We start from the raw sequence: 14,054 nt of genomic DNA, 5'->3' as shown, positions 1-14,054 counted from the left end.
ATATCACTAATATTATTTAATATTTATTAGAAATGCTAGCAATAGTGCTAAGAGAAGAAAAAGAAATTAAAGATGTCAAAATAGGCAAATATGTAATAAAATTATCTTTTTTGTGCATAATATGGTGTTATGTGTGGAAAATTCTAGAGATTCAACTAAATGTAGTTGAAATTATCAATTTTAGAAAAGTACTTTATTAATCATCAGCATTTATACATATCACTAACAAAGACTTGCAAGGATAGAGATATCTCAGGAACAGCTAGGTGGCTCAGTGGATTGAGTCAGGCCTAGAGGTGGTAGGGTCTGGTTTCAAATCTGGCCTGAGATACTCCCTAGCTATATGACCCTGGACAAGTTACTTAACCCCCATTGCCCAGGCTTTACCACTCTTCTGTCTTGGAACCCATACACAATATTTATTCTAAGATAGAATGTAAGAGTTTTAAGAAAAAGAGATACCTCATTTAAAATGACCATAGACAGAATAAAATACCTGAAACTATACCTGCCAGAACAAACCCAGGAACTATGAGAACATAATTATAGATTAATTTTACACAGATAAACTAAGATTTAAATAACAGGAAAAATATTAATTGTTAATGGGAAGGCAAAGACAATACAATTAAAATGACAATCCTACATAAACTATTCTACTTCTTCAATGTTATCCCAATTAAATTGTAAAAAAACAAAAAAAACAAATTGAGCTAGAAAAAATAAGAAACTGCTTTTGGAAAAACAAAAGGTCAAGAATATTAAAGGAATTAATGAAAAAATGTAAAGGAAATCTATCAGTATTTAATTTTAAACTGTATGGTATAGCACTCATCAAAACTACCTGATACTGGCTAAGAAATATAAAGGTAGAGCAGTGGATCAGAACAGACATGCAGCAAACAAATTAGTGATATTGGGCATCATTCTTTCACTCTTGAGCTTATTGGAAAGGCTTCGAGCTTATCCCTATTAAAAATAATAGTTTCTGGATAAAGAAATCAAAGCCATATATAGTCACATGAAAAAAATGCTCTGTCATCATTGATTAGAGAAATGCAAATCAAAGCAGTTCTGAGATATCATTTCATACCTATCAGATTGGCTAAAATCATAAAAGGTCAAAATGACAAATGTTGGAGGGGATATGGAAAAATAGGGACATTAATACATTATTGGTGGAAGTGAACTGACCTAGCCATTTTGGAGGACAATCTGGAATTATGCCGAGAGTTATAAAATTATATACAACACATAATACCTCTGCTGGGTATGTTTTCCAAGATAATCGGGGAAAAAGAAAAAGAACCTATATATTCTATAATATTTATTGTAGGTCTCTTTACGATGGCAAAGAACCAGAAATTGAGGGAATTCCCATCATTTGGGAATGGCTGAACAAGTTGTGGCATATGATTGTGATAGAATAATAATGCATTGTAAGAAATAATTAACAGGTAAATTTTTTAAAATCATGAATAGATGTATCTGAAATTATTAAATGTGAAATGACTAGAATCAAGAGAACATTATATATAGCTACAGAATTAATGTTTGAAGAATAACTCATGAATATCTTCCTCCAGAGAAAGAATTGATAAATAGAAACATGAAATACATAATTTATATATACTTTTTTTTGGTCAAGTGATGCCTTCTATAATGTGAGGAGAGAAGGAAGGAATGGAGATATTTGGGAATTTTTATATAACCAACAAGAAAATTAATAAAGAATAAATCAGTCAGGTGGCATAGTCCATATAGCAATGGATCCTAACTCAGGAAGATCTGAGTTAAAAGTTAAGTTTCAAGTACCTATTAATTGTGTGACTTTGAACAGTTCTCTTACTTAGTATAGCACTTGGGGAAACTGAGGAAAACAGAGTTAAGAAATTTATGTAGGATCACACAGATAGTAAGTATTTTGAGGTAAGATTTGAATTCAGGAAGATGAATCTTTTTAACTCCAGGGTCTGGCACTCTATCCACTGTACCATCTAGCTGCCCAACATTTTTTACTCTAATAAAATCCTGTAATAAGAAAATTAATATAGGGAAAAAAATTGATTTCTTCAATACTTCATGAACACCTTTACCTAAGAAAATTTTCCATGCTTAACCCCCATTCCCCCCAAAAGATTATACTTGACATTTTATTTTTTTCTTTGGATTTATTTTACTTTGATACTTTTTTCTCTTGATTGCAAGTTTGTTTTTTAATGTAACCATAGTATATATTATTCTTATTTTATTTTATTTTCATCTTTTCATGTTTCCCTTATTTTCTTTATAATTCCAATCTTTTTTCATTTCTAATAATATGATACAATCCATTACATTCAAATATCATGACCTATTCAGCCATTTCTCCCAATCATTGCATTCATGTTATTTCCAGTTATTTGGTCATTACAGACAAAACTTTCATGAATATTTTCACACATACATAACTTTTTACCTTCTCGATAATTCCCTTAGGGCCTAATCCTAGTAATGAGATCCCTAGGTCAATGAGCATGAACAGCCTTATAGTTCTTAATGTATATTTCCAGCTTGTTTTCTAAAAAGAAATTCATAGCTGCTTTTAGCAATGTAATATGGCCTGTTTCTCTATGTTCCCATCAGTATTTAATTTGATCACCTTACCCATCTAGTTATCAGTTAACATATATTACATGGGCCATCTTTAACTAAATTGGTACTTGGTTAGCATGTTACCAAGAACATACTCTTTCTAAAACCAAGTCATTCCAGTTTGGTCATACCCATTGGAACTTTTGTTCCAATGCCACATTCCCTCAGGAATGCAGGATTATCTCCATAGTATAATGAGTGTTAAAGTAAGACTTTTGCAGAATATTTATGCTCTCTAAACTATTGTTGTTGCACCAGAAACTATGTTCGGATTATGAGTATGCTCTGGTTTAGATCTACTACTAGCCTTATGCAGGTATATGGGGGCTGTCCAGATAACTATCTTATTTAACTTATCCAAGGTTCCATTCATCTTCTTAACATCTTTTTTTAAATTTATTTTTTAGTTCTATTTATCTAGTTTTGAGAGGGAACTATTAAAACCTCCTGCTATTATAATTTTTTAAATTTATTTCCATCTGTATTTCATTTAGTTTTTCCTTTAAAAATCTGGATGCTATAACTCTTGGTGCATACAGGTCCAGTATCGATAATGCTTTATTATCAATAGTACTCTTCAACTTGATATAGTTACCCTGTTCATCCCTTCCAATTATATCAGTTTTAGCTCCAACTCTGTCAGAGATCATGACTACTACCTCTGCATTCTCTGGATCTACTGCTCCAGTCCCTCTATGTGTGTACCTCATTTTTAGTGTGTTTCTTGTAAACAACACTCTCAGGTCCTGGTTTTTGATCCTTTCTGTTATCCATTTTCTTCCCATGGGTGAATTCATTCTATTTATACTTATAGTTACAAGCTGTGAATTTCTCTCTACTCCATTCCTTCTCACTGTTTATCCCCTTCTTCCTTTCTTTTTGCCATGTCCCTCCTCTGATATTCAAATTATTTTGACTAGAACCTCCCAATTCATACTCCTTCCCTTAAATCCTCCCTTATCCTCTCCCTTTGTCCTCTTTGTTCCAAACTGGCCCATCTTTGAAATGATTCTAAAGGTCATTCCTTGGTCCCTTTCACCTTATCTTTTAAATCTTATTCTATTCACCATTCAAAAAACCCCTTCCTTATCCCCCAAACTATGCCTTCTTCTTTTTTTAAAGATATTTTATTTTCCCCAAATACATGTAATAACAATTTTAACATGTTTTCTGAAATTATAAGATCTAAATTATCTCCCTCTTTTCTTTCCCTCCCACTGTCAGAGCTGGTAAGTACTTTGATCTGGATTATATATGTGTTATCATGCAAAACATACTTTCATGTTGGCCGTTGTTGTAAAAGAATACTCATATAAAACTAAAATCCCAAAAATAAAACTGTAAATAAATTAATGTGAAAGATGGTATGCTTTGATCCGCACCCAACTCTAACAATTCTTTCTTTGTAAGTGGACAGAATTCTTTGTCCTAAGTCCATCAGAATTGTCCTGAGAGTAGCTATGCCTTTTATAGTTGACCATCATACAATATTGCTGTTACTATATTCAGTGTTCTCCCAGTTTTGCTTATTTCACTCTGCAGATCTTTCATGCTTTTTCTGAAAACAGCCAACTTGTCATTTCTTATAGCCCAATAGTATTCCATCACCAACATATACCACCATTTGTTCAGCCATTTCCCAATTGATGGACATCCCTTCAATTTCCAATTTGCCACAACAAAAAGTTATTATTAATATTTTTGTATAAGTAGGTTCTTTTTTATGATCTCTTTGATATAGACTCAATAGTGGTTTTACAGGATCAGAGGGTATACACAGTTTTATAGCGCTTTGGACATAGTTCCAAATTGCCCTCCAGAATGGTTGTGGGTGATCTTTCATAATTTTCTTGATTTTCTTGCATGGCTCTTATTTTTCCCCTAAATTTCCTCAGCCTCTTTCATTTGGTTTTTGAAGGGGTTTTGAAGCTCTTCCAAAAGCTCTTTTTGAGCTTGTGGCCATTTATTGAATTTCTTTACTGTTTTTGAAGTAGATATTTTTATTTCATTGTCCTCTGAGTTTAAGCTGAAGTTTTTTTCTGTCTCCATAATAGCTATCAATATTTTTTTTGCTTGCTCGTATTTATTTATTAAAAATTTTTGTGGCCAGGCCAATAGACTTAATTATTGGTTCTTTGCTCAAGACCCAGTGTTCCTATTTTGTTGGGATATATTACCTCTGGTTTCAGATTTTTTTTTGCATGTTTTTTTTCCCTCTGAGTCCTATTTAGTTACTCCAGTTTTTGTAATCCAGGGTTAGATTACTCCTAGTTCCCTGCTCCAACCCCAGTCTATGACTGACCTTAGGTGCTCCAGAACCTGTGAGTAGTTCTGCCACTGCAACTAGATAGTCCATCTCCTTCTGTGGCAGCAGCCAGGGACTCCACTCTCATGAGAGTGACCACAATTGATGATGCCCCAGTCCCTTAGCAACCACATTCTCTGATGTGTGCTCCTTTCTCACTCCTCTCCTACTGCCTCACCCTGAGACAGATTATGTTTCTAGACTCTGATCTTCAAGTATATCTTAGCACTGAGGTTTAACTTCCTCCCCTTAGGGCCTGGCACCTGTAGATTCTGTGTAGTCCACTCCTTCAGTCCTCAGCTGTGGGAATGCAGGGGATCTGGAACCAAGGCCTCAGCAGACATAGCTGCTCCCAGTGTTCTTTGCCTGTGGATTCTAATGGTATCCTCAGGGAGGCAAGTGAGATTGCAAATCCTGCCCCCAGGGGCTATCTTCTTATTAATTTCACTCTGTTTGCTCTGTTCTTGCCTCCAGTACCAACCATATTGGGACTGAGGCCAGGGAAAATCTTCCTCCCTAGTTATTCATGGCTGCCCAGTTTCACTCTAGACTCTTATCTGTTTTTGCCACTTTTAGCATTTATTTTTTGGAGTTATTTTTGTTTTTTTGTGGGGAGTATTAGGAGAGAGGGAAGCTTCATGCCCTACTCCACCATATTCCCTATATTTGATGTTATAAAATAAGGCCACACTTATAAAACCAAGGTAGTGTTTGAAATATTTCATCAAAGATATACATGCAGATACAGATAAATGTATATAGATTAGACATAGATATAGTTATAAATACCCAGAAAGACTGTAAATTTTCCTAATGTACCATATCAGAGGCTGAATCTTCTAATGGTTGGTGTGTGAGCTAACAGTTTCAAGGAAAATATTTGATTTTCATCATTTATGACAATAAACAAACCCGTGAATTTCTGGAACTAGTTGGTTTTTTTGAGCTCTATACAAATTATGGAGAATAATGAAACGAATCTATATCAGTGACTAACAAAAAAAAAAAGGAAAAAAATCCTGCTGACCTGTATTGTTTCAAAAGTATAAAAGCCTTTAGGATATAGAGCTGACCAAGTTCTCAGGTCTGATGATTCAACTAGTTCCAAAATCAGATAACTATTCTATTATTTTCTTTCCACATCTTTTCATATTGTCCATAAGATTAGCAGGTGAAACTTTGTGAAATGCTTTGCTGAAACCCAAGTAAACTCTATCTATCACATTCCCTGTGAGAATTTTAGACATTATGCACATGGCAGACACTATGAATATTGGTTGAAGAAGTCAGTGAAGAATAGCACAACAAGAAGAAGGGTATAGATTTATGTGTGGAGAACAAGGATTGGATTAAAAGGGAGAGTGCCCTTTCAGAGAAGTCTCCTAAATTTTCCTGTCATATGTCAGCTTATAGAAAGGGTCTGTTTGTCCTTAGCGATGGTCATGGTGGGGTATCATCAGGTACCTCACATCCTTCTTGCTCTATAGAGCAGGAGAATTTTATGGGTTACAATGGTAACCCCAAAGGAAAGGAATAGAAGAAAGAAGTTTATAGATAGGATTGGGGTAAAAACTACCATAGCGGGAAAAAAAACAATCAACAAATTTGGGGCTCTATTTCTTTTTTTTAAAATTTTTAACCTTTACCTTCTGACTTAGTATTAATCTAAGATAGAAATGGCAGGGTCTATAAGTTATTTTCCCAGGATCACAAAGCTAGGAAGTATATGAGTTGAGATTTGAACCCAGATCAAACCAACTCCAGGTCTGGTACTCTCTTGCCTCTCTGTCTTTATACAGTAGAGAATTGCTATCAAGCATGTGGTTCCTTTGTGCCAAGCAATAACATTGTGGTTTTTTTTTCACCCAGGATCCCCTTCAAATAGAGAGATCCCCATGCACTATATAACATGCATATACCAACAAAGTCCTTGCAGTGCTTATAGTCCCAACAGGCTGATCAATGACTTCTTTCAAGATAACTGGTGATGTTGCCAGTCCACTTAAGGTGACATAGGAGATTTGCAGTTACTGCACAGACCCTGAAGTTCAGGGAAACTCTGACATGTTAAAGGAACAAAATGAATGACATAAATTTCCTCTTTGAGGCAGAAAAGTTTCAACTTTTGTTTTTACAAAACCCCTAGCTATTTATATGGGTTTTGGTTCAACAGACTTCTTGGACTAATCAAGACTGAGCATGTTATGAATCTTCCTTGTATTTCTCACCATGTGTTCTTGGGAAAATCATTTTTTAATCTTCTGAAAATTGGGAGTAAGGCAATTTATTTAATCCTATGGTGGACATGCAAATATGTTCTAAGCACCATAAGATCTATTGATAGAAAACCAGATCACTTATCTGTATATTTTGTGAGCTTCAAAGTGTATCATATAGGCAGACATTAAATTGTTTGGGGAAACTGGAGAATTGACCCAAGGTGCCATATTCAGAAAGTACATGATTTAGAGGGCTTTGAAAACCTTTGCAGTTTTGAGTAGACTAGACAATAGAATTTGGCACCTAATTTGTAAACATTATTATTTAAAAGAGAAAATTACCAGATTCTCAGGTGATTGAATTTCCTTTGTTAACCCACTCTATTCCCTTCTCAGCTTCCAAGACAGGTTCCTGCCAACATTCTCAGGTCTCTTTCCTCCACAGAGCTGTTTCTGCCCTCCTTCTCCTCCTCCCTCTTCCCCCATTTTAAGGCAATGCTTCATGGTGTTTGCCTCAGGTAAAAAATTCCTAATTATAGTTCTGTATATGCACTAACTTGATGATTGTGATGAATATGGAAGAAAGAACCTTTCCTTTCATCCTTTTAAACCCTTCCTTTCTGTCTTAGTAACAACTCTAAGAAAGAAGGCAAATGGGGTTGAGTGACTTGTCCAGGGCCACATAGTTAGAAGTGTCTGAGGCCAGATTTGAACCCAGGTACTACCAATTCCAAGCCTGGCTTTCCTATCCTCTGTGCCACCTTGCTGCTCCTGAAAAAAGACTCTTTCAAAGGTAGTAAATGAATGTAGGAAGAACAGACCTTGACTAATATTTGAAAGACAGTTTTTGCCCTGTAAAATCCTCCAAACTCTAACCTAGTAGAAAGAACACTGGATTAGACAGAAGTCACGAACTCTAGACTCCTCAACTCTAATATGGGTTTTGCTACTTATTAGTTATATGAACATTGGAAAATCACTTAACCTTTCGGGATTCAATTTTTTTCATCTGTAAAATCATGTTAGTTACTCTATCCCATCTGCCTTTTTAGATAAACAAATTAAATTACTCTAATTTTGCAGAAGACAAATAATGTTCCTAAGGAAACATGGTGGGAGGTAAAGAAAAGGCCCAAGAAGGTGATGAGATGACTTATGTGACCCCCTTCTGGTCTGTGATTCCATGAAGATGTTGGGGTTTCTTCATAGCTTCTCATTTGTGTTGTAATATACTTTGATTCCTTAACTTCAGTCGTTATAATATTTCTAGCAAGACTTTCAGAACACTAATTATTCATTCTTCTAACAAAAACTCATAGATTTAGAGCTGGAAGGGATACTAAAGGTCATCTAATCTACACTTCTCATCTAGACAAAAAAATTAAAATTTATTTATTTATTTGTTACATTAAAATTTCTAAGTATCTTATTCCCCCCCTATCCTCTCCACACTAGAGAAGGGATCATTTGATAAAAATGATATATGCATGCATAAAAATATATTTCTCTTGTTTAATTTTAGTTCTGCTCATTTCACTCTATAATTTCATGTAATTCTTTCCATGTGTTTTAAAAAATTTAAATAAATGGCTATTTCTTTAGACTGATAAGAAGTATCTACTTAAAATCTCTCTCATTTTAAAGATGAAATCTCTGTCTCTGTCTCACTCTGTCTGTCTCTGTCTCTCTATCTCAATTGTTCACTCTTTGTCTCTCTGTCTGTCTGTCTCTCCTCTAGGGCTGCATGGCCAATAAATTTCAGAGATGGTATTTGAACCAAAGCCTATTACTCCATCTCCTACACTACTAATATTTTCTGGTGCACACTATGTTTATGGCAATAGTGAAAATATTAGACATAATGAGGTTCAATGAAAAGAGCCAGGTCTGTAATGAGCAGAAACGGTTAAAGTCCTAGTGAGTTTACAAATCCTTGATAAGGATTTGATTTGATTGCAAATCCTCTGAGACTATTACTTAAGATCCTCTGAATTTAGGACTAATGTTTTCTCTTGCAGAACTTATATCACTTTTTGATAATAGTACTTGTCACTTATATCCTTCTGTTTTGCCTGAAATTATCCCAGGATTATGTACTCACAACAGATGTAATAGTATTAGATTACAAGATCCTAAAGAGCAAGGAATATGCCTTATTCATCTTTCTCCTTTAACATAATGTCTTACACATAGTTGGCATTTCCTAAGTGCTTGTTGAATGACTAGTATTCAGCAGGTGATAAGAATATGTGATTTGTTCTTAATTAGTCAATAATCTCTTTATAGATGCAACATTAGAGTCATAGTTTCATAGATTTAGAGATAAATAAATACAAAAAGAAATAAAGAAGCTTGGTCAAAGTAGCAGGTGGAAACATAACTGGATTCATGATGAAAAAGGCTATCCACCTCCATAGAAGGAACTGATGGAGTCTGAATCCAGATTGAAGCATGCCATTTTCCACTTTATTTCCTCTGTGAATTTTGCTCTAGTAAAAGTGATTTGTCTTCTTTCACAACATTGCAAGCAGGGAAATATGTATTGCATGATAGCACCTATATAAACGACATCATATTGCCTGCCATCTCAGAGGAGCATGGATAGCAAAATGTCAGAAAATTATTATTAAAATTGTATCTTTAAAAAGTAGCAGATAGATTGGCAACAAATGGCATGATTCAAACCCTGGTTCTCTGATTCCAGGTCCAGAATGCTACCCACTGCATCTCATCGTCTCCTTATTTATGAGATGGTTATTATATAGAAGTGCCTTGCTTCAGATTTGGTGGGGAGATAAGTAAGGGCGTGTTGAACACTACTTGAACTGCCTGAGCCATTTGCTAAATTTTTACTATGAGCATTTTACATTCTGAAATTTGACAATTTAAATCAGGACTTGACTTATCTTGTTGACCGTCTAGAGCAGTGATGGGCAAACTTTTAAAGAGGGGGCCAAAGGAAAGGAAATGCTCATCTGTCAGTCTGTTTCTAAGGCTACTCTTTCAAAGTTTCATTGTATTGTATCCTACTGGTTGTATTCCTCAGATTAGGAATAATGTCCTGCGGCTGTATAGAACATTTGGGGGGGGGGACCCACCCTCAATCTGGCCTGCAGGCTGTAGTTTGCCCATCACTGGACTAGACTTAAGAAATTGTAGAGGATGTGTTAATAATGCAGATTAAACTCAAAAGTGTTGTGAATACATTTTTTCCTTAAGAGCTGGTTGTTAAATATTTACCAGCATAACATCAACAAACATACTTAGTTTCAATATTTCAGTGAAGCCTAAAGGTAAGGCAGGAGAAGGACTTTTCAGGTGAAAGTTAGAAATATGTTGTATACATTTCCTTAAGGGAATCCAATCCTTTCCTTATTCCTATTATCACTGTGGCCCCACAAAAGCAAGAGATCTTTGGATTTATTCTAAGTTCCTTCATTATTCTATAAGTGGAGTGCTTCTTTCTGCAACTCATAAGGTGGACCAGAAGGCATTTTTCTTTGGTTTGAAAGAGTCTCATAATTTTAATATGACCCTCTTAAAATCACTGATATCTTTCATTGTTCTTTTTTCCCCTTTCTGAGGCTGTCTTTGTAGCTTTCTCCGGCTGTAAGTGTGGTATTGACTTAGGACTTGATTCCACTGCTGATCAGCATAGAAGCTTTCGCCTGCTTTGATTCAGTCATGGACTGATTTTTGCTTCCTGGGCAAAATAGTGGTTCCTACCCCAAATGACTTACCATATTGATACTAAAGTTAATTTAGACACTTGGTTGGCTTTAAACCCTAATGAAGCTCAGAACTCCTGATCTCCAGTGATTCACTTGCCTCTGCTTTCTGCAGTGGCAGGGATTACAGGTGTGTACCACCATCCTTAGCTTTATGGTTTGTTTTCACATTACCAACATTTCCTATGTATCTGCCCTTCTTCCTAAAGAGCCATACCCTTTTAACAAAGAACAAAAATAATAGAAAAAAGTCTAATGTTACTTGAAATATTCTATACTTGTGGTCTCTGGCCTTTGCAAAGAATGCAGGGAAGTACCTTCTCATGGTGGGGTTTTTGTTCAAAAAGAAAGTATGAGTAAGTTGATGATTTGTTCTCTCTACCTTTATTTCTCTGCCTCTCTTTTTGCCTCTCTCATTAATGATATTCAAGGCTATTAGTCTGTCCTGAAGTCAGTCAGCTTCCCCCCATCTGTATGGGTTTTGTTCAGTGCTACTGAGTGAGTGATCCAGAGGAAAAAGGCAATAATAATACCAAATAAGGTAGAGTGGTAGGAGGGGGTGGGGAAGCACTTGAAAAGAGGAATGTCTCTATAAAACAGGGATACTTGGCAGTAGAGCCAGTGAAAAATGATACCAATTATATAAAGCAAAATGCCACCCATCAAGCAGAACATTTTAATTCTCACTATTCTCCGCTATTTATTACTTTTTGAACAAGACCCAATACATATCCCTCAAAATAAAATAAAATAAAACCTTTAGCTCCACCTCCCTCTTCCCATCCACTATCAGGTAGGAAGACACCCTCTATTGAGAACAAAAATAAAAGAAAAAATAAGAAATCCTTTCCAACTCTATAAGTTTATAAGGGCCATCGTCTAGTTGCAATACATGAACACATTGGGCATTTCTAGGTTTAATTTCTCTTGTCTTGATTCCTGTTTTAACTGTTGGATGAGAAGAAAAAGGAGGGAGCAGTTCATGGCATCAAAGATTTAGCCCTTGATTTTAATTTTCTTGTCTCTTCAAGATCCTACAAATGCACCTTCTCTGATTGACTCACTCAAACTCGTCTGACTTTTATTGGAAAACTAGATTAAACTTTTCTTTTAAAAATGACCTTTTCTTTCCCAGGACTACTTTCACCTTCAGATCTGTCGCAGATGGTCCAGGGCTCACAGCTGGATTCCCCAAGGTCGGCCACAAGATGGCGACAACGTCACAGTGGAGAGTGGCCAAACGTTGCTGCTAGACATCACTACTAGTGTCCTGGGTATGCTGCATATAAAAGGTCTGTAGAGTTGGAGGGGTTGAGGGTATTTTTCCCTTTTGTGTGTGTGTGTGATTTTAATTTTATTCATGTGGGCCAAGGGATGAGGTTTATTGTTTTTTTTTTTGTTTTTGTTTTGGGGCTTTTTCTTCTTTTTTTGGTAAATTGGAGGACTTGATTGAATTCTTCCTTCCAGGCTCATGGTCAAGAATGTGTGGGGAAAGGGAGAAGAGGGGAAGCCTCCTTTTGATTCCAGAGATGAGGTCCCAGGGCATCAAAGTTGGGAGCCCTTTTTCCTGAGTCTTTGGATCCCACTGCCTCTTAATTTGACTTCAAGGACAAGAAAATCAATGTGGGCAGCATCCTTATAGAGTGCCATTGTTTCCAGAACCCTCCTTAGACATGCCTGTCCTGGATGGCTCCCACAACATAGCCAGAAACCCTGAAATTAGTTAGGGTTGCTGTTTTTGAAATTTTTTGCCAAGAGAGCAACTTCCTCCTGCCTTTTACCCTGTTGAGGTTTTAATTTTTTGATCCCGTGAAAAGGCAGATCAGTAGACTTCTTTATTGAGAAATAAGCAGCAGAGTTTAGGAGGCTAGAAACTTGGAAGAAAATGAGGATGCAGGGGTGATCTCAGCCACTGGCTCTCCTCTGGCCTTTTTGCCTTTATGCCTTGGTTTTCTCATCTTAGTTAAATAAGTAGACCTCTCTCTGCTTGGTGTAATGAAGAATAGTTTTTTAACCCTTTTTTTCATTTTAGAATCAATATTATTTATTGGTTCCAAAGTAGAAGACTGGTAAGGTCTAGGAAATGGGGAGTAAGTACCTTGCCAAGGATCTCACATTAGTATCTGAGGCCAAATTTGAACCTGGGAACTCCTGTCTCTAGGCTTGGTTTTCAATCCACTGAGCCACCTGACTGCTTCCAAGAATAGTTATTTTAAATGACTTTAGTCAATTTAATTCCATTTATGTTAATAAACATCAGTTAAGGGCCCTCTTTGTGTTGGGTACAGTGTTAGATTATGGAGATAGTGACAACACTGAAGCAGTCCCTGGCCTCAAGGACATTAGGTTCTTTATGGAATACTGACATAAAAAAATGCTTGAGTAATTGGATTGATTATGGAAACATGATAAAACTTTGTACTCAGATGCAAAGTTTTAGTATAACTGTATATCGCAATTATAAAAGTATCTACTTCCTGTGTAACATATAAGGCCATAGTCACCTCTAAATGATTTAACGGTAGCCTATAAGGCAAGACATTTTTTCAGTTTATGTCCCTAAAGCTGTGATATTCTTAAATATTAAGAAGACTTTTTTAGCCAAACTGGTTAATTAGTCCTCATTAGGACACCCAAAGTGGTTGGCCTGCCAGCTTGGGCTCTGGCCCCTCCTCTTTTTGTAGGTCTCTGCATATGTATAGCCAGTGGCTAAGGGAGTCTTCCTCCTTGACAGCTGCCCACTGCCTAGGGGCTATAGATGATAGAGTTAAGTGACCCCCTGGAAACAGCAGTTCAGAGAAAAGAAAGTCTGTAGAGACCCTTAGCCAAAGGGCTCTTCCTTTTAGAGAATTATAATCCCTCCAAGGGGTTTGGGCAACTGCAGTAGTTCAAGCATCTCTGGATTGTATTCAGAGAGCCATTTGGGAGTTTTTTAAAATAATAATAGTAAAAAAAAAAGTTGCTTAGTCACACAGCAATTTGACTACCAACTACTGTCCTAAAATCAAAAAAGGTATTGAGTGTATGTATGTATGTATGTATGTATGTATGAGAGAGAAGAGAGGAAAGAGAGAGAGAGAGGGAGAGGAAAGAGAGAGAGGGAGGGAGAGAGAGAGAGAGAGAGAGAGAGAGAGAGAGAGAGAGAGAGAGAGAGAGAGAGAGAGAGAG

At 36.2% G+C, this 14,054-nt stretch overlaps 1 protein-coding gene across 1 annotated transcript in view; it reads left to right on the top strand.

Moving 5' to 3' along the window:
• The window catches only part of PKHD1 (PKHD1 ciliary IPT domain containing fibrocystin/polyductin), a 685,806-nt gene that overhangs the window by 203,541 nt on the left and 468,211 nt on the right, over positions 1 to 14,054 (top strand). Inside the window, exons 25-26 of the mRNA XM_044675345.1 lie at positions 2,893 to 2,950; positions 12,022 to 12,178. Of these exons, the coding sequence (XP_044531280.1) occupies positions 2,893 to 2,950; positions 12,022 to 12,178 (215 nt within the window). The remainder of the gene's footprint in view (positions 1 to 2,892; positions 2,951 to 12,021; positions 12,179 to 14,054) is intronic.

Source organism: Gracilinanus agilis, chromosome 4 (genome assembly GCF_016433145.1).
Source record: "Gracilinanus agilis isolate LMUSP501 chromosome 4, AgileGrace, whole genome shotgun sequence".
NCBI classification, from domain to species: domain Eukaryota; kingdom Metazoa; phylum Chordata; class Mammalia; order Didelphimorphia; family Didelphidae; genus Gracilinanus; species Gracilinanus agilis.
This window is presented reverse-complemented; position numbering and strand designations above follow the sequence as displayed.